The sequence below is a fragment of the Antennarius striatus genome, chromosome 16, assembly GCF_040054535.1.
Source record: "Antennarius striatus isolate MH-2024 chromosome 16, ASM4005453v1, whole genome shotgun sequence".
Taxonomy (NCBI): Eukaryota; Metazoa; Chordata; class Actinopteri; order Lophiiformes; family Antennariidae; genus Antennarius; species Antennarius striatus.
In genome coordinates, this window is record NC_090791.1 from 908,594 (window position 1) to 934,378 (window position 25,785).

A 25,785-nucleotide genomic window follows, 5' to 3' on the forward strand; every position below is an offset into this window, starting at 1 on the left:
TACCGGACGGGACTGTCGGCCTGAGCCGGAGGGAGGAGGAGGAGCGCGATGACCGGTAACCCGTGCGCCCGCAGGCTGGCCCGCCGCTCCCGGTCCGCCGCGCTGGCCGCGGCTCTGGCCGTCCTGCTGATCCAGACGCTCATCGTGTGGAACTTCAGCAGCCTGGACTCCAGCGGGGGGGACGGAGCCGCGAGGAGCCGCGAGAAGAGGGAGTCCCGAGCCGGAGGGCTGCACAAAGCCGCCGGGGAGCAGCCGCGGCGCGGACAGCAGCGGCAGGACGCGCCGCCGCCGCTCGGGAGGGCGGCCGCGCGGCACAAGCTGCAGGCGGTAGGTCTGACGTAGGAGGGCGGGATGGGTCGGGCGCGTTCCGTGATTTACACCTGTGTCTCCCCCGCCGGATGGAGGGTGACCCCCCCCCCCCCCGGGGGGGAGCACCGCGCGGTAGCGGCGGGAGACGCCGTGGAACGGCCGCAGCCGAGCGGCCGTTGAGCGGCGTCTCACGTGGAGGCGGCGCGGTAGGCCGAGCGTCACCGGATCCCGGCGCGACGCGCTCGGCTGGTCCGGATCAGAGCAGCCGGTGGTCCGGTGACCCAGACCGGAGACAGACGTGAACGATTCACGGAGAACTTGATTTACCGGAGGATCTGACGATGAGATGTTTGATCTGGTGTTAATCCGGTTAAAATGAAGGTGATTAATAATTAAATGTTCGATGAATGAAGTTTCGTGGAACGACCCCCCCCCCCCCACGGAACACTTTTTGCGCTGCTTTTAAATTAAAAGTCAACGTATTTTTTGCCGACTCACTAAATATAAATGTGAGGAGTCATTCCAGCTTCTTTTCTGTGAGGAATAAACCGTGATTTAAGGCTTTAATTAAAGTCTTTCTAAAGGTTCTACTGGAAACCTTAACACACACACACACACACACACACACACACACACACACACACACACGCACTGGGCCCAGTCGTGGTTTTTATTTTATTTTTTCTTAACTTTGGGGAATTTTTTATTTTCACAGGAACTTTTTCATCCTCTGGCGTCGGGATGACACGTCTGAACCGTTTTAACCAGGTGTTCCCACGTGTTTTAAGACATGAACGTGTGTGTGTGTGTGTGTGTGTGTGTGTGTGTGTGTGTGTCTGTGTGTCTGTGTGTGTGTGTGTGTCTGTGTGTGTGTCTGTGTCTGTGTGTGTGTGTGTGTGTGTGTGTGTGTGTGTGTGTGTGTGTGTGTGTGTGTGGGAGATGTGGGCTGTATTGCAGGCATCCATTTTTCTGTCCTTTCATTACAGTTAACTGGATACCCTGTGATCTTCCCTGTGTGTGTGTGTGTGTGTGTGTGTGTGTGTGTGTGTGTGTCTGTGTGTCTGTGTGTGTGTGTGTCTGTGTGTGTGGGGTAAAGTGGTGATCTGTCCTGGCAGTTATTGGCTTTTAAAAGAGTAGAGATACACGCCAGCACTTTTTTTTAGAAAAGGGAGTTTAGGAGGTGAAGAGAGACAGAAGGAGCTAAAGGAGGTCGCCGTGGAGATGGAGGAGGTCGCCGTGGAGATGGAAGAGGTGGCCGTGGAGCTAAAGGAGGTCGCCGTGGAGATGGAGGAGGTCATTCATCCGTTTGTTTCCACCATTTCTTCTACGCCAGAGCTCTGTTTTCCCGTTACACCTGAAGGCACCGTCCAGCCACCGGTATCCGGGCCGGACTCTGACGTCTGTCTGGTGGAGATCCACCAGGATCCAGTAGATCTGCAGAGTAACAGTGTGTGTGTGTGTGTGTGTGGGGGGGGGTCCTGTGTGTGGCTGCTGTAAACACAAAGCTGTGTGTGTGTGTGTCCTATGGGAGCTGCTGGGCTTTTATTGGGCTCCATCCAATAATAACCAGTTTGTTATTGGAACAGGATTCTTGGTCCTGTCAACAAACACGACACACACACACACACACACACACACACACACACACGAGCTGATTGATATGAAAGCAGTCAGTCCTGATCAGATTAGAGGATTGGGTTGAATCAGGTTCTCTGATGGGATTCATACGTCCTAATCTACTTTAGATTGTTCACTAATCTGTGTGTGTGCGTGTGTGTGTGCGTGTGTGTGTGTGTGTGTGTGTGCGTGTGTGTGTGCGTGTGTGTGTGTGTGTGTGTGTGCGTGTGTGTGCGTGTGTGTGTGTGTGTGTGCGTGTGTGTGCGTGTGCGTGTGTGTGTGTGTGTGTGTGTGTGCGTGTGTACCTTTGGTTTGGATTGGGGGAGAGGCTGTTGGGGGGTTGGACCTGTGGCAGGAAGGACTCCATGACACCTGGAGGTGACCTGGGTTCAAATCTTTACCTCCGGCATATGCTTTTATTTTGGCGAGAGGAAAATCCTAATTTGTATTTATGGTCAATCTGGCTTCAGATTTGTTCTGCTGGAGAGTTAAAGTCAGGTTTGGTGTGAATGCAGCAGCCGTTGGTGGTCCTGGTTCTGGTTCTGGTTTGTGGTCTTCACGAGAACATGTTTCACACCTGCAGGGCGTGACGTGTCATGTGACCTGTCTCCGTTGGCGATGGAGCACAAACGACGTTAAAACCTGAAAGCTGCCTCATGAGTCCTGTTTTCTTGGGGATAATTCCCACTAAATCCGGTGTAGATGGATTAAATCCCTGCTCTAATCTGGGTCTGAGGTCCTCCTATCAAAGCAGGACTCCCGTCCGTCCGTTAGTGTCCGTCTGTCCGTCCGTCTTTGTTTCCCCCCTCCACTGGACCAAACGCTTCAGTTTGCATCGCTGGTTGTTTGTTTGTTTGTCAGAAAGATTTGCCAAAAAATCTGCCCCATCGAGCAGCAGGAGGTGTGTGTGTGTGTGTGTGTCTGTGTGTGTGTGTGTGTGTGTGTGTGTGTGTGTGTGTGTGTGTGTGTGTGTGTGTGTGTGTGTGTGTGTGTGTGTGTGAATGATGTCTTTGTAGGTAACGGTGGTATTTTAGCGGGGGCTGGTCTCCATGGAATGCTGGGGCTTATGGGAAAAACGTTGGAAAGGAATCAGGAACAAATGAAAGAACGACTGCAGGACCAACTTCAAACCTTCAAGAATCACCTGGAAAATAAAGACCTGGAAAATAAAGACCTGGAAAATTAAGACCTGGAAAATTAAGACCTGGAAAATAAAGACCTGAGATTGAAAAACCATCGAAAAGAACAATTTAAAAACAAAATTTTGTTTTACTTCTACTTGTTCTCCTTTTTTCTGACCGCTGAGGTCAAAGGTCACCTGACCCGGCTTTCACCTTCTCCTGCTGAAGGCCTGCGTGGCGGTGGAGGGGGCGGGGCCATCATCCTGCCCCCCCCCCCATCAGATGTTACGTGTGTTCCTGCGTGTAGGAAGGCACACAGGGTGCCGTTTTCTCTGAACCAATCAGATGGTGCCGTCATGTGGGCGTGTCTTCTGAGGTCACTCCATGAAACAGCTGTTTTTTTTCAACACAATTCGGGTCGCTTCAGTTGAATCGTGTTTTCGATGCGGTTTTTAAAAAAAGAAATGGGCGTGTCCAAATCCCATAATTATTAATTCATGATTCCAGGGGGCGTGGCCTGACTCTGGTTCTGTTGTTTCCCTGCAGGACGCCTACCACTCCCACCGCCCCAAAGAGAAGCTCCGCCCCGACAGCAACAACAACGAAAACTCTGTAGACGCCGTCGACGGCAACAGCAACCTGGGAGCTCGATCGCAACGCCCGCGAGGGCCCGCCCCTAACGCCAGACGCCGGCTCGACAAGGCCCAAGCGCAAAGCATGCTGGGAAAATCCGCTAATGAAGTCCTGAAGTACGCCGCCGCCATCCAGCCCAGAGGGACGGGCCACAATCGCACCCGCATCTTCAAACCCACCAGGGCGGAGGTCCGGGGTTCCGATGGGGATTCGCCGATGGGGCGGGGCACTCCGGCGGCGCCCAGCAAGGAGCGGCCGCAGTGCGAGGTCAGTGGGAAGGAAGCCATCTCCGCCCTGTCGCGGGCGAAGAGCCGCGAGTGCCGCCAGCGGATCGTGGAGGTCTACTGCCAGCACAAGGAGCGCACGCTGATGCCCGAGAAAGTGCCCCGCTACTGCCCCCTGGAAGGTGAGATCACGTGACGGCGGGGCCACGCCCCCCGCTCCCCGTTACCCCGCGGTAACGGATTGTTGGGTAGTCGTGTTCCGAGAGAAAGGCCGACGTCTTTTGATCAAGAGGCTCTTGCGTCTAAATTTACCCCATGAGGGCAGATTTTAACTCAACGGGTGCCAGAGCTGTGGGGGCGGGGTTATTTTGATGCTGAGTGGACGCCGCGAGGCCGTTGGCCACCGGCGTGATGCTCATCCCCGGTAATTACACCCTAATTAGACGAGCATGTCGGCGTATTTTTGGGACGGCTGACTAATGATGTCTCCGTCGTCGTGGAAACGCCGCGGCCCACGGAGCCCCCGTCCGTCTGATTACAGGCTGCCGGGACGCCACGGCGGTCAGTACAGCCACGGACAGACGGACGGACGCTACACCGATCCGTCAGTTTCCTGGCTCCGCCCATTCCAGGAAAGATGGATGATGATGATGATGATGTTCACATTCCCATTTTCCCGTCGGGTCTTGAACCCCCCCCCCCCCTCCAGGTAAGGCCAACGTGAACGCCCACTGGGACGAGGACCCCCCCTCAGCCGCCGCCCGGCCGCCGCCCGTCCGGATCGCCTTCGTGCTGGTGGTCCACGGCCGGGCGTGGCGTCAGTTCCAGCGTCTGTTCAGAGCCGTCTACCACGCCTCCCACTACTACTACATCCACGTGGACCAGGTGAGGCGGGGGCGGGGCCGTGAGGCGGGGCTAAGCATCCATCCAGGTTCAGGCATTCACCCCTCCCTCCTCCTCTTCCTCCCAGAGGTCCGACTACCTCCACAGGGAGGTTCTGTCTCTGCCCCGCCGCTACCCCAACGTGCGGGTCACGCCCTGGAGGATGGCGACCATCTGGGGCGGGGCCAGCCTGTTGACCACGTACCTGCGCAGCATGGAGGACCTCCTCCAGATGTCCGATTGGTCCTGGGACTTCTTCATCAACCTGAGCGCCGCAGACTACCCCATCAGGTGAGGGGCGGGGCTCAGAACACTTTGTTTACTTCCCGTCGACATGGCAACGAGCTGTTGTTGCTACTTAGTCGCATCGTCAGTCGACCTGTTGAAGAACAAGTCAGCTGATGGGCGTGAGGCGGCGGCGTCCAGGGCCCCCGGGGGCCCCGGGGGCCTCATGGGGTTTGTTTAAGGGCGTGTGGGTCGGGTTACGTGGGCGGAGGGAGACCGCCATCGATCGCAGACGCAACAGATCTGTAGACGGTCGTCTGGGAATCTGAGGGATCCGAAGAATCTGTGTAGTTTAAGATAGAACACACACACAGATACACACACACACACACACACACACACACACACACACACACTCTGGTCCATTCGTTTGTCCTCCCGTCACAACGACTGTTCAACACCCTTCAGCTAAAATCCATTTCACAGCCGTCAATAAGTGACGTGTGTGTGTGTGTGTGTGTGTGTGTGTGTGTGTGTGTGTGTATCTGTGTGTCTGTGTCTGTGTGTGTGTGTGTGTGTGTGTCTGTGTGTGTGTGTCTGTGTGTGTGTGTGTGTGTGTGCGTGTGTGCGTGTGTGTGTGCGTGCGTGCGTTTGATTTGTCTCTGTTGTGTGATGTGGGCGGGGCCGGGGGCGGAGGCTAAATGCTAGACGAGTGATGATGCTGTCACGTGGGGGCGTGGCTGTGCTCTGATTGGCTGCTGTCTGTCCTCAGGACCAATGAGCAGCTGGTGTCCTTCCTCTCTAAGAACCGCGGCTTGAACTTCATCAAGTCTCACGGCAGAGACCACGCCCGGTGAGTCTTCATCACAGCTCCGCCCCCTCCCATGATGATGATGATGATGATGATGAAGCTCATATACACGACGTGTCCAATCAGGTTCATCCGGAAGCAGGGTCTGGACCGCCTCTTCTACGAGTGCGACACCCACATGTGGCGTCTCGGCGACCGTAAGATCCCAGAGGGCATTGCGGTGGACGGCGGCTCTGATTGGTTCCTGGTGAGCCGGGCGTTCGTGGACTACGTGGTGAACTCCAGGGACGCGCTGGTCAGCAGCATGAAGCGCTTCTACGCCTACACCCTGCTGCCCGCCGAGGTGAGCGCCGGGGGGGGGCGGAGCCGCGGGCCGCGGCCCTCGCAGACAGGAAGTGACGGCGTGCTGTCGTCCCCAGTCGTTCTTCCACACGGTGCTGGAGAACAGCGCCCTCTGTGGCTCCATGGTGGATAACAACCTGAGGCTGACCAACTGGAACCGCAAGCTGGGCTGTAAGTGTCAGTACAAACACATCGTGGACTGGTGCGGCTGCTCGCCCAACGACTTCAGGGCCAGCGACATGCCCCGCCTCCAGGTGACTCCGCCCCCTACACTCCATTCTCCCTCTCCTCCTCTCCTTCTTCCTCTTCCCCCTCCTCTCCCTCCTCCTCCTCTTGATGGGGATCATGTTCCGGCCCCCTTTGGGTAAAACGCGGCCCCTGATGTTGAAGCGTAGCCCCGCCCCTGGGCTGTGACATCACGGGCGGTGACGTAGGCGTCAGCGACCTGCCGTTGGTGGTCGGAGTACAAAGACAACAGTCATGAACTTTCAATCCCGGTTTCTGTCCCCCCCTCCCTCTGGGGGCCCCTCGGGGGCCCCGTGACCAGAATAGATACATATTCACAAATTAGAGGTGCTGCTTTGCGTGAGCAGCGGCATTTGGCAGCCGGACAGCAGACCTGAGGCTGGCGGCGGCGGCGGGGGCCCCTGGCGGCCCCTGTGAGGAGGGCCAGTCCGGGACGCAGCTGCTCGCCGGTATTTTTGGATCTTCGTGGGGCGTTCTGAGGTTCAGGGTTGTCATTATCGTAATGTCGGGGTTGCCAGCTGGAAAAATGAGCCGCTGTTCTGCAGGGGGGGGGGGCAGAGGAACACACAGGAACTCTAAGAGACGAGTCGGCGCTTTTTAATTCCTGTAATCCACCGCCTTCAGCCAGGACCCCGAGGTCAGGGGTCAGACTTTAAACATCAGCGACGTTCTTTATATTCTTCACTTACATCATGTTTTGCCCCCCCCCCCCCCCAAAACTGACATATTGATTAGTTATTCTGAAATTTGATTGATCTGTTCATGTAGCGATCAGGGAGGTGGTTCGGTCCAGGCTGACGTGTGATTGGCTGAGTCGCCTTAATGTCCCGCCCCTCTGATGTCGTCCGGCAGTCCAAGTCTGTAGTAGTTTGCTCACCCCTCCTGCTTGGTCTCATTACACCCCCTCCTGCCCTAATGGTGCTGCTAGAGACCACCGGGGGCCGGTGTGGTGAGGCCACGCCCTCCTGATGACATCACAAAGCACAGGCTTCATTCCCCCACACTGGTGTGTGTGTGTGTGTGTGTGTGTGTGTTCCGTCTCTAGCTGACACATCGACAGCGACCCAAACATCCTCTTTAATCGGCCCCGCCCAAACCCGGCTCATCGCCATGGAAACAGAATTCCAGGTTCCTGTGTCTGTGACAGCCACACATGTAAACCATTCAACTGATGATCGATTTTAATCATTATCAGTTTAATAAACTGCCAATAGACGCCTCCTGGTATTAATAACAGGTGAAGGAGGTATTGATCAGATCGATCAATACGTTGGTCGTAACTCACATCGCTGATCAATACTTGGGTCTAGAGCTGACAGTGGTATTCCATTGGGTCGCCCTGTTTGGCTGACGATCAGAATGTCGTGTGACCTCGTTGGAAAGCGCCCTCTGGTGGCAGAACCGTGGAGCGACGATAGGGCCGTATTGATCAAGCTGTTAAAGCGATCGCCGATCATTTTGATGATCATCAAAGAATTAGTGAAGTATCTCAGATTGGAGCTAATTTTCTCATCAATAACTGATCAATCCCGTCTGTGCGACCGCAGCAGGCCTCCAGACCGACCTTCTTCGCCAGGAAGTTCGAGGCGAGCGTCAGTCAGGAGGTGATCAACCAGCTGGACGCCTTCCTGTTCGGGGCGTTCCCGTCGGGCACGCCAGGCCTGCAGGCCTACTGGGAGAACGCCTACGAGCAGGAGACGGACGGCGTGGACGGCCCGTCTGACTCCGCCCTCTCCCACTACCACGCCTTCGCCCGCATGGGACTGTCCCGCGCCGCCGGCTCGCTGCAGGGTCACCCCAACGACAACAGCTGCAGGTACGAAAACGGCCGCTCGATGATGGATGTCTCCACTAGAGGGCAGTAAAGAGGTCACGTCGCCGATGTGGCCCCTCCCCAAACGGGTTCAGTTTAGTCTGATTTATTCAGGTTTAAAAGATTTGATCAGAAAATATCGGGCGATCTAGTGAGGAAGAAAGAAGGCGGGGCTTAGCCTGAAAAACAGCTGCTTCTGTTTGGCTCAGTAAAGTTGGGTTTTTGCTGCCCTCACCGCCGCCTGAAGGGAACCTGTCAGGTCAGACGTGCATCTGTGAAAGTCGCCCCGCCGTCCAAATTAAATATGGAGATAACGCAAACTTGTCCCGCGTACAATCGGCCTACAGATGCGGGTTTTTCCAGCGGCGAGTTGGGAGGGGGGGAGAACCTGCAGGAGGTACAAGGAGGTTCTTGTTGCTGCAGCTCGCTGCCGATTGGAGGGCTGGATGGGTGGAGGCATTGTGAGGAGTGTGTGTGTGTGTGTGTGTGTGTGTGTGTGTGTGTGTGTGTGTGTGTGTGTGTGTGTGAACGGTGGGTCTGTTCCCTCCAGCCGCCCTCATTTCAACTCCAATCCATCGATTTTAGTTTGGAAGCTTCAGATTTGATGGGATTTGATGGAGTTAGCTCATTGCTAACCTCAGCTAAGGCTAACTAGCAGTCCTCTGTATGCTAACGTTCCATTCTACGCTGATGCTACGTTTCAGGTACGCAGCCGTTAGCCACCCGGCGTCGGTTCATCTCTACTTCCTGTCAGACCAGTTCCAGGGCTACCTGGTGCGACACACGGCCACCAACCAAGCCTCCGCCCAGCTGGAGAGCCTGGAGACGTGGGTGACCCCCCGGGACCACTTCACCCTGGCCAGCCCCCCCCACGCCACCAACAGGCTGCAGCACATCCAGGTCACACACGTTAGCTTAGCATCACGGCTCAACTTCTGGTCCGGAAACCCAGAAACTTTTCCCACCTTCTGGACTCCTTCCTGCAGGTGGGGACCGACTGGGACCCCAAGGAGCGTCTGTTCAGGAACTGGGGGGGCCTGGTGGGCCCCCAGGACGAGCCGGTGGCCGTGCAGCGCTGGAGCCGGGGTGCGAGCAACCTGACGGCCACCGTGGTGTGGATCGACCCCACCAACGTCATCGCCGCCACCTACGACATCCTGGTGGACGCGTCGGCCGAGGTGACGCACTACCGCCCCCCCCTGACGCCCCCGCTGAGGCCAGGGGTGTGGACGCTCAGGGTGCTGCACCACTGGAACCCGCTGGGCCAGACCAGCTTCGTAGTGGCCCCCCTGGAGTTCCACCGGCAGCAGCCGCTGACGGCAGGTGGGTCTAACTGTTTTAACTGATTTAACTGTTTTAACTGATTTAACTGTTTTAACCGCCTCACAACACACCTAGCGACGCTGCTAACATCATCCGCCCTTAAAGGGCACCAGTCCTCCTCCTGGACGACTGGTCCCCTGTTCCCTAACTGGATCGGTCGTCGTGACGATAAATTCCACGATTAAAAGTGTGACTTTCACTGACAAACTTTGCCCAACCGCCCCCCAGTTCCCCCCATTGAAGAACACGATTGACCTTTAGTGTTTCCATCACATGACCAGGAAGGACGTTAGCGTGTTGTCCTGTAGCCGCCATTAGCGACCATTAGCGACTGCAGGCGTGACGTCTTCAGGAACACCTGCTGCAGAGACGCCGTTCGTGTTTCAAAGGCAGAGCCCCCCCACCCACACACACACACACACACACACACACACACACACACACCCGACACCCCCCCACCTGTCGACACCACACATATATTTATAGCGTATCCAGTCATTCACGCACAGGGTCACCTCTATCTGTGTGTGTGTGTGTGTGTGTGTGTGTGTGTGTGTGTGTGTGTGTGTGTGTGTGTGTGTGTGTGTGTGTGTGTGTGTGTGTGTGTGTGATAACTCAGTAAAGCCTGCTGTCCTGACTGGTGTCATGGGGGGGTGTTAGCGTGTGACGTGATGCGATCGGAGCGTTTGTCTCCAGGATGAACACGTTCACCTCTCGGCTAACGGCGTTAGCATTAGCCTGTCTCTGTAGGCGTGTTCGGCTCACAGCGTTAGCACATGGTTGTACCTGAGCAGGTGTTTCAGGTGTGTGTAATAACGTTAAGCTGCCCCCCTCAGACGATGCCCGGCGGCTCCACGGGGGTCCTCTCAGGAACTCCTACATGGAGCAGAGTTTCCACGGCCTGAACCCGGTGCTGCGGTTGCCGGTGAGCCTGGGCGCGGTGGAGGAGGCGGAGGCTAACGCCGGCCTGACGGGGGCGCCGCTGCGTCGCTGGATGGACCGGCTGCTGGGGGGTCACTGGTCGGCGGCGGACGTCTGCTCCACGGGGCCCAGCGCCTGTCCCGTCATGCAGCGCTGCCACCTCACCGTCTGGAGCTCGTCCAGCCCCGACCCCAAGACTGAACTGACCCCCCCCAGGGAGGACGGGCGGATTAGGTAGCAGGAGGAGCACATGAAGGAAGTGTTTTATTTTGAAGGAGGACAGGAAGAAGACTCAGAGGAACGAACCTCCGTTGTCTCTGCTTCAGCTGATCATCGATCAAACAAACTGATCAGATCAAACAAACTGATGGAGGATCAATCCAGGCTCCGCCTCAGATCAATCGTGGTTTTATTTCCAGCCTGTTTTTACAGATTAAAGTCCCAGTTCTCTTCAAGTCTTTGAAGGCATCTAAAACATGTAGAGACTCTCCTGAAATCCAGTCTTTGAACATCTATATTTTCCTTTAACATTGAAATAAAAGTACTCAGAACTTTTACTTGAGTAGATGAAGTAATGGAGTAACTGGTCTTTGAGTACTCGTAACCTGTCATCAAGCTGACATGTTCTTGTACTACAGTTGAGTATTTGTTTGAAGTGCTTTCAGGATTCTACTTGAGTAAAAGTACTCGGGTACATGTCGGCTCCGCCCAGCGCTGTGGACTCTGACATCTGATTGGTTCGTGTTCCTCTGCTGTCGCCGAGGCGACTGAACTGAGTCGTTTCTAGAAACCTTTGTTTTAGTCAGTGACTAATATTTGTGATAAGATGCTGACATTTGGTGCCACAGGTGACTTTTTTTGGTCCGGACAAATGTCTGCCTTTGTTCAGAAAGGCCTGGGGGGGTTGGTTTGAGGGGTGGGGGGGTAAGGGGAGGGGTTGTTGCCTCGTCTCCGTGATTCAAACGTCTTCAGGTCATGACGGCTGCAGTGCTCAGGTCCAGATGTTAAAGTGTTTTATTCTGAAACAGCTGATTTATTTTAATTCTCATCTAAATAATGTAAAAACAAAGAAATCAGTTAGAAGTTAGATTTACTTTATACTCAGAGAAGCTAAAGCAAGTGATGAATTTAAGTATTTTAATGACTAATTTCAGTGTAAACTATTCAATCCAAGCTTTTCTGTCATGTTGAGGGAACTAAAATTCAATTCACAAATTAAATTAACAATATGCATAAAAATAATGTATTTCAATGCACTTATTCCATCTCAGGTTATTTAATTTATTCATGTTGACTCAATATGACAGAAAATAACAAATGTGACCATTTATGCTGAACTTGTGTGATAACATTTCATGTAATATTTACAGTATAATTAAGATACTTAAATTCAGTGTTTTTGAGTGAATGTCTGAGCACTGAGACCGAACTAAGTATTTATTTTATAATATTACAATATGTAAAAGTTAAATCTTATTTAAGAAGAGTTCATCTTTAAATACATACGTTAAATATTTGACTGGTGCAACAATAATTCAGTATTGCTGTTTTGTATTGAAAGAGCTAGAAGTAATGGGAACAGATTTTTGTTTTATGTATTTAAATAATATTCATATTTATTGCATTTTCAGAGAAGATCTGACTTTCAGGTTGGATTCAGAGGGTGAGGAGGATGAGGAAGGAGAGAGACTTGAATGCACCTTTAGATTTTCATGCTGCTCTGTTTATTCCGGTTTGAACCTGTTGGAATAAAATATTCCTGTCTGGTTTACCAATAGAGAAAAATTAAAGCTGGTTTCTGAACATGATTAAAAAGATTTTCTGGTGTTTTGATGAGGACATTTTTAACTCTACCTGTTCGTTAAGTTAATAGTTAAAACTTCAGTTTGAATGGAACCGCATTTCAATTCAATTTACTTTAATCACCGGTTTCCAGGACTTTCACGCTGGTTGTTTTCAGCCTCAAATTGAGAGTAAGAATCCTCACATATTATTTTTCATATAAATTTAAGTCAGATGAAATTCTTTAGCGCATTATAATTTCACAATTATGACTTCATTTTCAATAAAATAAACCTAGATTATACAATTTCAAAGAAGACTTGTGCTTCAACTTTATTCTAGGTAACAGGAACAAGTGACGAAACTTTGTTAATTCAGAAATAAGCGCTTCTTTTAACTCTACTTTTAGTCCTCTGTGGGCTTTCGTACATGTTTACTGTGGTGGTCACGTGACGGTGGAGGCAGGTCATCATTAGCTCTGTCCTTTCGGCTGCGCGTCATCGATCAGCTGTTATCGATGATTCCATCACAGCTGCTGTTCGGCAGCGTTTGTGAGGTTCGATCAGGACGGGATGAGGTCAGAACCGTGAAGGATGACGTCACTTATCGGCAAATCTCTGAACCCGGAAGTTGCCGCAGTGCTGTTGCCGTAGCAACCACCCGATCGCCCTCCGGTGGTTGTCTGCCGTTCTAACAGCTGATGACGGCTTCGAATCAACACCGTGAATCTCTGACACCCGTTAAACTCATCAAATCCACGTTTATATTTTTCTGCTTTATCCTGAAAGCGTTTTGAGACACAAAGTTGGCAAACGTTTTTCAGTCATGTTGTTGCCGTGGCAACGCGTTGTAGTTAGACTTGATGTCATTTATGAGTAAGAGTATGTCTTACCACGATCCTATATAATGATGATAATAATAATGATGATAATAATAATAATGTAAAATAAAACCATATAAACATTCATAATTTAATGTAAATAATATATATATTTAAATATACATTTTATTTATATATAAAATGTATATACAGTATATATATTTAAATACAGTATCGACTGAAGAAATCACAGCACATGCTCAGTGCGCCACCTGGTGGAACATTAGGTGAATTACAGTACTTATGATTAAATGTAAATGTAATATACTTTATTGATCCTTGTAGGGAAATTATTAGCACACTCTAGATCACACTTTTAGTTTAAAATATATTCACTGTTTTCTGAGTGAATGTCTGAGCAATGGTGCAAACACAATTCAGTACTTCTGTTTTGTATTGGAAGAGGTAGAAGTAATGGGAAAAGATTTTTGTGTCATGTCTTTATACATAACCATAATTGTATAATTACAATCATAATTGATATTACTTTTCGTGTTGTGTCAGCTTCTGTACAGTCGTAGGTCAGTCTCCCTGGTGGTCTAGTGGTTAGGATTCGGCGCTCTCACCGCCGCGGCCCGGGTTCGATTCCCGGTCAGGGAAGAAAGTTTTTACGCAAACTGGTCTTCTGTTCTGACTTTGTCCTAGTTGCGCCGAGTGGCACATGGAGCAGGGACTAATAGTTTACACTCACCTCGGTTGTTGGCTTTCTTCTCCATGCTGCTCCAAAGCTGGTAAAATCGTGTCTCAAGAAGAGGAATCGGCTCAAAGCTTTGACAGTGGAAAAACTATTCTTTCTAAATAAAAACGCATAAGAACCCCCAGTTGATCCGAGCGTATGAAAACATAAACGTTTACAAAGCAATCTACAGCTTCTCTTTGCTTTAGGTTACCCACGGTGATCATGTTGTGGTTTGTGTTTAATTACAATAACATTATACGCACACAATAATCACATTCAACGTTTACATTCAGTCACATGTATTAATAAATCACATCCAGCTCAACCTAACTCCATACTGTGGTGCTCTGCTGCCTGCTTTGTCTTTGTGTTGTGTTGTTTTTGGTTTTTGAGTTCTTCTCAGGAGTCACATCCTTTAATTGTTGGTTTAACTTACCCAACAATCAAGAATATTGCACGCTGAAATGATAATTCTACATTTACAAAAAACCAAAAGCGTCTCATGCACTCTAAATTTGAAGGAAATATTTTAATTCGTTTTTTTCATCCTAACAAAAGGTTGCCTTTATCAAGTAAAAACATGTAAATCAATACGACCCAATTAAAATGAAGCATCTGTAGTTCCTCATTATGGACACAAGAGGGTGTCTAATTAATTACAATCAAGAGCCTTCTGAATATTAGATCATCAAATGAGTTTATCATGTCTTACTATTGTAAATGTATACAAAACTGCTTGAAGTGCTAACTAGCATTACCCCCCCCCCCCCCACCTTCTCGTTAGAGTTTCCTAAAGGTAAAGTAGATGATTGTTCGTCTGGGTTCGGACACGAAGACTGAGGGAAACTAAAATGTGTAGTACTGATAATTGACCACAGGAGGGCAGCGTCAACAACATGTGTTCATATCCGGTGTCCGCTCAAAATAAAAGCATCAAACGAACAGGAAATATGTTTCATTCAATTTCACGATAAAAGTACGAGCAAAAACTGGAGACGAGTTTTTAATATTTTCACGTCATTTTTGGACGATTGTTACCGTCCAAATAAAGACGTGTAGGGTGTTTTAAGTGAGGAAATTTATAAAGTGTCACAATCTGTTACATTTTTGTCTAAAAGTGTTGAAGTTGTGGGTAAATCCAGGGCTTTGAATCACAATTGTTTGCCATTCTGTTCGTTTCGAACAGAAACATTATTATTCCGTTTTAATATATCTGTTAAACTATTCCGTGGAAAACTACACAACAAAGTTATTTATGAAGACGTGTCAATAATGTTCTTCTACGTTCTTGAGGGATCTGTGACCGTGATGCCCTCTTGTGGACATGGTGGGTAACTACAAGAACATTGAGAAAAAGTTAGACGTTGGTCGATTGTCACCAACACTACATTCCCCACAATGCAACGGTAGCAGAAGTCATGCAGCGCATCGAGAGGGCTTTGGTTTCATTATTTATCAGCGGAGGTTGGATTTAGTTGCCCCCCTCCTCAGAAATGGATAAAAGGAAGGTGGATGCTGAGAGCGGGGCGTTTCAAGCCAGGCATTTTTCATTAGTTTTACTATTTGAAAGCAGTGATTTGTTGGATCATGATGATGCATTTTCAGTTTATACCGCGTGCAATTTATTAATGTGTTTATTTTTCTCCTTGAAGTTACTGACAACCGTAAGAAAATATTGTTTTAATCATTCATCATTAAATAATAACTGTTCAATAGGTTGTGTTCATTTCAATGTGTTTTAATAAACATTGAAGCAGTTCTGCCCTCGGATCGGAGCAAATTTGTTTTTTTGCCCCTCCTTGTATTTGACTTTGACCCCCCCCCCGCCTTAGGGTCATTTAAATGTGTGTGTGTGTGTGTGTGGGGGGGGGGGTTTGGATCCCTCCTCCCAACACCTCACCACCCTTCAGTCCTGGCTGCGCCCACTCCACCTGTTCCATCCCTGGCTCCTGATTGGTGCAGAGTGTTGTCCAATCCCAGATCCTCAATCAGAGCGGGAGTCCTCAAACCGTCTTCAGCTGTTCAGACGGGGGGGGGGGGGTCTGCCTCGTTTGAACCAAACTTGTGAGCACGTTGTGAAGAGTGGGCCGAGTTAGTCTCTGGATTGTGTTAGTATTAGGAGTGGGGGGGTCGATGTTAGATTGTCATTAGCGTCCGGTTATGATTTTCAAAATAAGTTTAATCAACGGAACTAAAGCGTGTTTGTCCTGCTAAAGGCGACTAAAATGTTGGAAACAAAGCAAACCTCTAAATTAGTAATTTGCATGACTGTAGCTCCTTTAAGTTGAACAGCAGCAGTAGAGACAATAATGATGTCCTCGACAGAAGCAGCAGCAGTACCTTTAGCACTACCTAGCTTCACCACCTGCAATACCTTCTGTCTGCAAAGCTTCTGTGTGTTCCTGCGTAACATTTGTTCAAACTGCTGTAAAAACAACATTATTTTCTCATGGAATTGAATGAAATATAATTCGTTATTTTCATGTTTTTATTTTGAGCGACTACCGAAAATCAACATACAGAATATTACTGATTCCATCCACTTTATCTATGTCGTGTCTACAGCGCCCTCCTGTGGTCAATGGCCATGTTACATATTTTGGCTTTTCCCAGTTTGTGACATTAGGGTTCGTGTCCGAACCCAGACGAACAATCATCTACTTTACCTTTAGGAAACTAACGAGAAGGGAGAGGGGGGCTAATGCTAGTTAGCACTTCAAGCAGCTTAACGATTGTACACATTTACAATAGTAACACATGTTAAACTCTATCATTGATAAAATATTCAGAAGGCTTGGGGTCAGAGGTGTAAAAATCCAATAATTTTTGGATGAATTACAGTTCATGTGTTTTTGTATTTAATTGTCATATTTTGGCAAAATCAAGTGTACAACTCCATAAATCAAATCCATTACTTACATTATTATTACTTAAAAGAGGCTTCCTTTTTCTTTTTACTAGGGTGTGTTGTTTCCATCTTTGTTGACTGCTACAGACGTGTTTGTGTTCTTCTACAAAGATGGATTTACTTTATGATTATTGTTCTTCCAAAGCACTTTGTGGTGATTGTGTGTGATTTATAAATAAGATTGTTTATTTTCATGGATTCAAAGTGCAAACACACACAGTAATAATAATATTAATAATAGTTCCAGAAAGTCGAGGGTTAAATCTACGGGTCAGAACCAAGAAGGTTCAAACATTTTCTAATGAAGCAGAAGTTGGTCCAGTTAAACAGTTCAGGCAGTAAAAAGAAGGTTTTGTGTGAAGCGTGAACTGTTCTTGAGGTCGTCCTCGTCCTCTCACCAGAGCAGCACGGCGGCGCAGCGGTAACGCTGTCGCCTCACAGCCAGGAGGTCAGGGGTTCAAACCCCACTGAGGGCCTCTCTGTGAGGAGTTTGCATGTTCTCCACGTGTCTGGTGGGTCCAAAAACATGCGCATAGTGAGTTAACATGATAGTAGGTGTGAAGGAGGGTGTGAGGACACACCTTGGGGGGGGTCATTGTAGTGGGAATTGGTTCTAAACCCGGTGACAGAAACATTTTGGTCGTTTCCTCCACCTGTGAACCCATAAATACACGTTCCAAACCAAATGTCAGCAGCTGAAGGTTTAGCTCAGAGAGATGAGAGGAGGAACTCAGACCTGAGGTTATGGGTTCAAATCCCACCCCCCCCTTCATTTTTCAAGCCATTTCCTGAACGATGAAGACAAATACGCCCGGAGAAAAGGTGTGAGCGTGAAGGAATCGGTAGCGTGGTGGGTTAGCCCGTAACCATTTGAGCCTCGGTGTCACATTCAAGTCCCAACCCAGCGCTGCAGGTTCTGGATCAAAACTGTGTCTCGCAGTAACGAGGCCCGGGGGGGGCCGTGTCCCCTCCGCGTTGTCTGGAGTCTAGAACTAGAGGGTTATGGAGCCCTGAGCCAGAACCGGCTGACCTTTTACTGCTTTAATGAACGTGAAATTTATTTTATGCGAATAGGTTCTTGCGGCCGCCAGGCGAAGAACGTCTCGTTGTGCTCAGGTTTGTAGGAAATAACAGCAGGATCGAGTTTTTGGGAAGAAGAACCTGTCATGTGATAAAACACTGCTGATATTTTACCATCATGAAGGTGAAGTAACGTCTACTAGTAGACTGAACGAACAGGATGGAGACACTAATGATGACCTAGATGAGAACCAAAGAACCTCTCTGGGATCTACAGACAAAAAGGTCTTGGACATGAACTTCCTGTTGGACACTGACTTCCTGCTGGACACTAACTTCCTGTCGGACACTAACTTCCTGTCGGACACTGACTTCCTGCTGGACACTAACTTCCTGCTGGACACTGACTTCCTGCTGGACACTGACTTCCTGTCGGACTTCCCGCGGGCCTTAGTTTGGGGACCTCTGCTCTACATGATCCACCAGTTCCAGGATGGATCGCTGTTACGACCCAGATGGTTAGAATGAGTTGTAACAAGTACAAACTGACGTTAAAGGGTTAATGTAAAAAATATAAATAAACCAGAGATTATTTTAATCCCTGGACGGGGTGAAGGTTTACCAAATTAAACCTTTACCCCGTCCTTTGGCCACCAGAAAAAAGGGCCAAAGGAAGCTGCTCAAACAAAGGAGTAGAACCAAAAGAGGACCGCTGGATTCCTCTGGAAACAGATACAACAAAACCCACAAAGTAATCTGATTACAGTTGTACTAAAAAAGAGGTGACCCCCCCCCCCCCCCCACTCCTAATGCTAACACAATCCAGAGACTAACTCGGCCCACTCTTCACAACCTGCTCACAAGTTTGGTTCAAAGGAGGCAGACCCCCCCCCCGTCTGAACAGCTGAAGACGGTTTGAGGACTCTCGCTCTGATTGAGGATCTGGGATTGGACAACACTCTGCACCAATCAGGAGCCTGGGATGGAACAGGTGGCGTGGGCGGAGCCAGGACTGAAGGGTGGTGAAGTGTTGGGAGGAGGGATCCAAACAACCCCCCCCCCCTCACATTTAAATGACCCTAAGGCGGGGGGGGGGGGGGGTCAAATACAAGGAGGGGCAAAAAAACAAATTTGCTCCGATCTGAGGGCAGAACTGCTTCAATGTTTATTAAAACACATTGAAATGAACACAACCTATTGAACAGTTATTATTTAATGATTAATGATTAAAACAATATTTTCTTACGGCTGTCAGTAACTTCAAGGAGAAAAATAAACACATTAATAAATTGCACGTAGTATAAACTGAAAATGCATCATCATGATCCAATAAATCACTGCTTTCAAATAGTAAAACAAATAAAAATAATACGTGTAGATCAGATCAGTTGTATTCTTTCTCGTGGCTCTCATCTGTAATTTAACCTGAGTCCATTCAACTGAAATATAAATAAATAAATATAAGAATGTGCGGCACACAGACAGAACAATACTTCCTTCAAAGAGACATGTCGTCTTGTAGAAACAAATGTAAAAATGTGAGTGAATTTAAAGCTGAAAACACGTCACTGCTGTGTGATGCTCACTTTCATAAAGTTCCTCAGTGTTGGGGGTCAGGAACCCCCCAGGATGGAGTGAAGGTGTGTCAGTCAGACGCTCCTGTGTGTTTCGTTCAGCTTCATCACACACTAATATTCTTCACACACACTGAAGCGTCCGAGCAGCTGGGCCATTGTGTCGGGGAGGAAACGGTTAAACTCAGCAGGAGACACGCAGGTTTACCTTTGACCTCTCTGAACATGAACTCTGACCCCCACCTGGCTCGAAACCCTCCGCTCTCAGCATCCACCTTCCTTTTATCCATTTCTGAGGAGGGGGGCAACTAAATCCAACCTCCGCTGATAAACAATGAAACCAAAGCCCTCTCGATGCGCTACATGACTTCCGCTACCGTTGCATTGTGGGGAATGTAGTGTTGGTGAGTGAAAGACACGGGCGGGCGGAAGCGGCTTCCTCAAACCACTTCCTGCTCAGTAAATACATTTACTACCCTCCTGTGGCCACACTGAGTAACTACAACAGCAACGACACATCGCTGTACGCAATTAAATCAACACAAGTACTGATACGCTTTAAGTAGAACGTCACCAAAAGGCTAAAGACAAACATAATAGTAACGTTGAATTTCCTGGCTTCATATCTGTTAAACTATTCCGTGAAAACTACACAACAAAGTTTTTATGAAGACGTGTCAGTAATGTTGTTCTACGTTCTTGAGGGATCTGTGATCGTGGTGCCCTCTTGTGGACATGGTGGGTAACTACAAAAACATCGAGATCAAGTTAGACGTTTTTAGTTTGTCATTAGCTTCCGGTTGTGACTATCAAAATAAGTTCGATCCACTGTGTGGGTTCTCAGTTATCCAGGTCATGGTTATCCAGAGCTGTTTAATTTAATCCACTGGACTTTAAGAAAGTTCTTGAAGACGTTTCGTCTTTTATCCACTTCTTCTGTTTCCTCCTGCAGTCTGTCCCCTGATTGGAGCGTCAGTTCCAGGGATCCGCTTCAATCCGTTTCTTTTATTTCCCAGCAGCCACCAGTCTTTTAGTTCTGTTCTTCATCTTTGTTATTGATCAGTGAACCAGTTCATTAATTATTAACGTTTAAGTAAACACTTTACACTTTAATCCACCAGTGATTTGATGTTATTCCTCTAGACGGGTCGTGACGTCGGTGGGGGGGCGGGTCCACCGGGATTCAGTTTATCCGTTAAAGTTGTCCCGGATCAAGTGAATATTTTGAATTGTGAATTGTTTTATTAATTAATTATGATGACATTTGATTGGGGAGTCTTTGCTGTGAGTCATGACTCAGACTCTGTTTGGTGACTCCTTCCATCAAGATGATTTGATTTTGGTGTCACGTCGCCCCCGCATACGTAGGAGGGGGTTTGGTGAAGCTGAAAGCTGGGAAATCGTGTCCAGGAAATCGACAATGGAAAAACTATTGTCATTAAACAAAAATGCACAAGAACCCCCAGTTGAGCCAAACGTATGAAAACATAATCGTGTACAAAACAGTGTATGAGAATATTAACAAACAAGTCAGTTCTCAGATTAAAGTCAGAATTCCGATTTTTATCTCAAAATACATACCTTGGTTTTTTTCTAGTGGTCTTAATCCTCCTGTAACTCACGCACACAAACACATATGCATGTATTTATATTAATAAACATGAACATTTACTCCATATCTCTTGTTGCTTCATTGAACCCTGTAAGGATCAAGGATTATAAATCAATTTCCTATAATATCAGTCTGACCCCCCCCCCTCAGGAGTCCAGGCGGATGGATCAAGCCAGCTCGACCTGACTCCATACTGTGGTGCTCTGCTGCCACCCTGTGGCGGCCATAGAGCATAGCAGGAACCCTCCAACAAATGATGAACTAACAACAAATCCAAACACTCTGATTAACGTTCGAGGTGAGTTGAAATATCAAATGAAATATAAAACCATGAAACCATCATGAAATATCAAGATGATGTGTTTTGACATGGGGGGGGGCACGCATTATATTAACCATCTCACAACGTCTAACTTTATTTCAATATTTTTGTAGTTATATATCATATCCACAAGAGGACACCACGATCACAGATCCTTCAAGAACGTAGAACAACATTACTGACACGTCTTCATAAATAACTTTGTTGTGTAGTTTTACACGGAATGTTTTAACAGATATAAAGTCAGGAAATTCAACACCACCATTGTTTTTATTAAAGCAGAACGGCTCACAACACATTCCCTCCTCTGCGTCTGTCTCTAGCGGTGTCACACTCAAATACGTCCTCCGGAAAACTCAAGTAGGAAACACAACCACATTGTTACATCTTCTCTTTTACTTTTTTTCTCTTGAAGCTACATTCCTTCTTCAAAATTAATGGTTGTTGGAGTCCAGAAATATCGCCGGAGCTTTGCGCCCCTCCATCCCGACATCAGCTCCTGTCCGCCGCCTGTTGCTCCTCCGTCTGCACGGAGCGGCTAATTAGCTCGTTAGCATCGGATGGTGACTCTGACTCCGCTGCCTCCATGTTTCACTCGGTTGTGTTTGTCTGAACGCTAAACTAGACAGAACGGACGGTTACAGCAGTCTCCATGGTTACTGGTGTCGTTATTAAATCAGAACGGATCCACCGCATGTCTCCAGCGGTGTCACACTCAAATTCGTCCCGGGAAACCTTAACAGGAAACACAATCACATTGTTACGAGGCATTATTTCCGTTGAGTTATCTTATTTTGGTAGTCACTACCGGAAGCTAATGACAATCTAACAACGTCTAACTTGATCTCGATGTTTTTGTACTTATCGTCCAAATAAAGACGTGTAGGGAGTTTTAAAGGAGGAAATTCATAAAGTTTCAAAATCTGTTACATTTTTGTATAAAAGTGTTAAGTTGTGGGTGAATCCAGGGCTTTGAATCACAATTGTTTGTCATTCTGTTCGTTTCGAACCAGAAACAGTATTATACCGTTTCCGGTTTTACGGTCCACCCATGAATTACGTTCCTGAACCGGTAAGAACAAAAAATATATAGTTCCCAAAATGGTTAATAACGTTGATTGTAAATATAAATAGGTAGGTATTTTAAGGACCTTTAAATGTACAACTAATTTAGAAGTTTGCATTGCTAGTCGTTTTTAGCAGGAGGGACAAACACGCTTTAGTTAGGTTGAGTTATCCTATTTTGATAGTCATAACCGGAAGCTAATGACAATCTAACATCGCCTAACTTGATTGCAATGTTTTCGTAGTTGCCCACTATGTCCACAAGAGGGCACCACGATCAAAGATCCTTCAAGAACGTAGAAGAACATTACTGACACGTCTTCATAAATAACTTTGTTTAGTTTTCCACGGAAAAGTTGAACAAATATGAAGCATTCCTGTCTCATTCTGCTTGTATATTTTTTTCTTTCTTTTTAAAGTTTTTTTTGTCCTTGTCTTTGTGTTTTGTGTTGTTTTTGGTTTTAGACTTCTTCTCACGAATCATGTCCTTTAATTGTTGGTTTAAATTATCCAACAATCAGGAATTCTACACGTTGAAATGATAATTCTACGTTTCAACGTGTAGAACTAACTTCCTTCAAGGTTAAAGTGCGTCTCATGCACTCTAACTTTGAAGGAAGTATTTTAATTCGTTTCGTTCATCTTATCAAAAGGTTGCCTTCTATCAAGTTAAAAATCATGTAAATCTATACGACCAAATGAAAATGAATCATTTGTAGTTCCTCCTTTTGGGCACAAGAGGGTCTTCGTCTTCTTCTTCTTTTTCTTTCGGCTTTTCCCTTCAGGGGTCGCCACAGCAGATCAATTGCCTCCATCTAACCCTGTCCTTTGCATCCTCTTCTCTCACACCAACTACCTTCATGTCCTCCTTCATTACATCCATAAGGGTATCTAATTACTTTCAATCCAGAGCCTTCTGAATATTTGATCATCAAATGAGTTTAACATGTCTTACTATTGTAGATGTATACAATCGTAAAACTGCTTGAAGTGCTAACTAGCATTGGCCCCCCTCCACCTTCTCGTTAGAGTTTCCTAAAGGTAAAGTAGATGATTGTTCGTCTGGGTTCGGACACGAAGACTGAGTCAAACTAAAATGTGTAGTACTGATAATTGACCACAGGAGGGCAGCGTCAACAACATGTGTTCATATCCGGTGGTTGCTCAAAATAAAAGCATCAAACGAAAGGAAATATATTTGATTCAATTTCACGATAAAAGTACGAGCAAAAACTGGAGACGAGTTTTTAATATTTTCACGTCATTTTTGGACGATTGTTACCGTCCAAATAAAGACGTGTAGGGAGTTTTAAGTGAGGAAATTTATAAAGTGTCAAAATCTGATAGATTTTTGTATAAAAGTGTTAAAGTTGTGGGTAGATCCAGGTCTTTGAATCACAATTGTTTGTCATTCTGTTCTTTTTGAACAGAAACATTATTATTCCGTTTTATTAAATCTGTTAATCCTTCAAGAACGTAGAACAACATTACTGACACGTCTTCATAAATAACTTTGTTGTGTAGTTTTACACGGAATGTTTTAACAGATATAAAGTCAGGAAATTCAACACCACCATTACTGGTGTCTTTATTAAAGCAGAACGGCTCACAACACATTCCCTCCTCTGCACCTGTCTCTAGCGGTGTCACACTCAAATACGTCCTCCGGAAAACTCAAGTAGGAAACACAACCACATTGTTACGTCTTCTCTTTTATTTTTTTTCTCTTGAATCTACATTCCTTCTTCAAAATTAATGGTTGTTGGAGTCCAAAAATATCGCCGGAGCTTTGCGCCCCTCCATCCCGACATCAGCTCCTGTCCGCCGCCTGTTGCTCCTCCGTCTGCACGGAGCGGCTAATTAGCTCGTTAGCATCGGATGGTGACTCTGACTCCGCTGCCTCCATGTTTCACTCGGTTCTGTTTGTCTGAACGCTAAACTAGACAGAACGGACGGTTACAGCAGTCTCCATGGTTACTGGTGTCGTTATTAAATCAGAACGGATCCACCGCATGTCTCCAGCGGTGTCACACTCAAATTCGTCCCGGGAAACCATAACAGGAAACACAATCACATTGTTACGAGGCATTATTTCCGTTGAGTTATCTTATTTTGGTAGTCACTACCGGAAGCTAATGACAATCTAACAACGTCTAACTTGATCTCGAAGTTTTTGTACTTACCGTCCAAATAAAGACGTGTAGGGAGTTTTAAAGGAGGAAATTCATAAAGTTTCAAAATCTGTTACATTTTTGTATAAAAGTGTTAAAGTTGTGGGTGAATCCAGGGCTTTGAATCACAATTGTTTGTCATTCTGTTCGTTTCGAACCAGAAACAGTATTATACCGTTTCCGGTTTTACGGTCCACCCATGAATTACGTTCCTGAACCGGTAAGAACAAAACAATATAGTTCCCAAACTGGTTAATAACGTTGATTGTAAATATAAATAGGTAGGTATTTTAAGGAGCTTTAAATCTACAACTAATTTAGAAGTTCGCTTTGCTAGTCTCTCTTAGCAGGAGGGACAAACACGCTTTAGTTCGGTTGAGTTATCTTATTTTGATAGTCATAACCGGAAGCTAATGACAATCTAACATCGCCTAACTTGATTGCAATGTTTTTGTAGTTAACCACTATGTCCACAAGGGGGTACCACCATCACAGGTCCTTCAAGAACGTAGAACAACATTACTGATACGTCTTCATAAATAACTTTGTTGTGTAGTTTTACACGGAATGTTTTAACAGACATAAAATCAGGAAATTCAACATCACCATTGTCTTTATTAAAGCAGAACGGCTCACAACACATTCCCTCCTCTGCACCTGTCTCTAGCGGTGTCACACTCAAATACGTCCTCCGGAAAACTCAAGTAGGAAACACAACCACATTGTTACATCTTCTCTTTTACTTTTTTTCACTTGAAGCTACATTCCTTCTTCAAAATTAATGGTTGTTGGAGTCCAGAAATATCGCCGGAGCTTTGCGCCCCTCCATCCCGACATCAGCTCCTGTCCGCCGCCTGTTGCTCCTCCGTCTGCACGGAGCGGCTAATTAGCTCGTTAGCATCGGATGGTGACTCTGACTCCGCTGCCTCCATGTTTCACTCGGTTCTGTTTGTCTGAACGCTAAACTAGACAGAACGGACGGTTACAGCAGTCTCCATGGTTACTGGTGTCGTTATTAAATCAGAACGGATCCACCGCATGTCTCCAGCGGTGTCACACTCAAATTCGTCCCGGGAAACTAACAGGAAACACAATCACATTGTTACGAGGCATTATTTCCGTTGAGTTATCTTATTTTGGTAGTCACTACCGGAAGCTAATGACAATCTAACAACGTCTAACTTGATCTCGAAGTTTTTGTACTTACCGTCCAAATAAAGACGTGTAGGGAGTTTTAAAGGAGGAAATTCATAAAGTTTCAAAATCTGTTACATTTTTGTATAAAAGTGTTAAGTTGTGGGTGAA

The 25,785-nt window shown here is 47.1% G+C and overlaps 1 protein-coding gene and 1 non-coding gene across 2 annotated transcripts; both read left to right on the forward strand.

The window, feature by feature from the left end:
• Window positions 1-11,357, forward strand: LOC137610102 (xylosyltransferase 1-like). Its single transcript, XM_068337552.1, has 11 exons — window positions 1-327; window positions 3,594-4,086; window positions 4,614-4,789; window positions 4,875-5,077; window positions 5,784-5,864; window positions 5,949-6,165; window positions 6,242-6,418; window positions 7,958-8,226; window positions 8,928-9,123; window positions 9,210-9,546; window positions 10,383-11,357. The coding sequence occupies exons 1-11, from the start codon at window positions 49-51 to the stop codon at window positions 10,703-10,705; spliced, it is 2,751 nt and encodes a 916-aa protein (XP_068193653.1). The 5' UTR covers window positions 1-48; the 3' UTR covers window positions 10,706-11,357.
• A 2,300-nt stretch (window positions 11,358-13,657) lies between these two features.
• trnae-cuc (transfer RNA glutamic acid (anticodon CUC)) lies at window positions 13,658-13,729 on the forward strand. Its single transcript has one exon. It is a non-coding gene; the product is annotated as a tRNA-Glu (tRNA).
• Window positions 13,730-25,785: the final 12,056 nt, after the last annotated feature.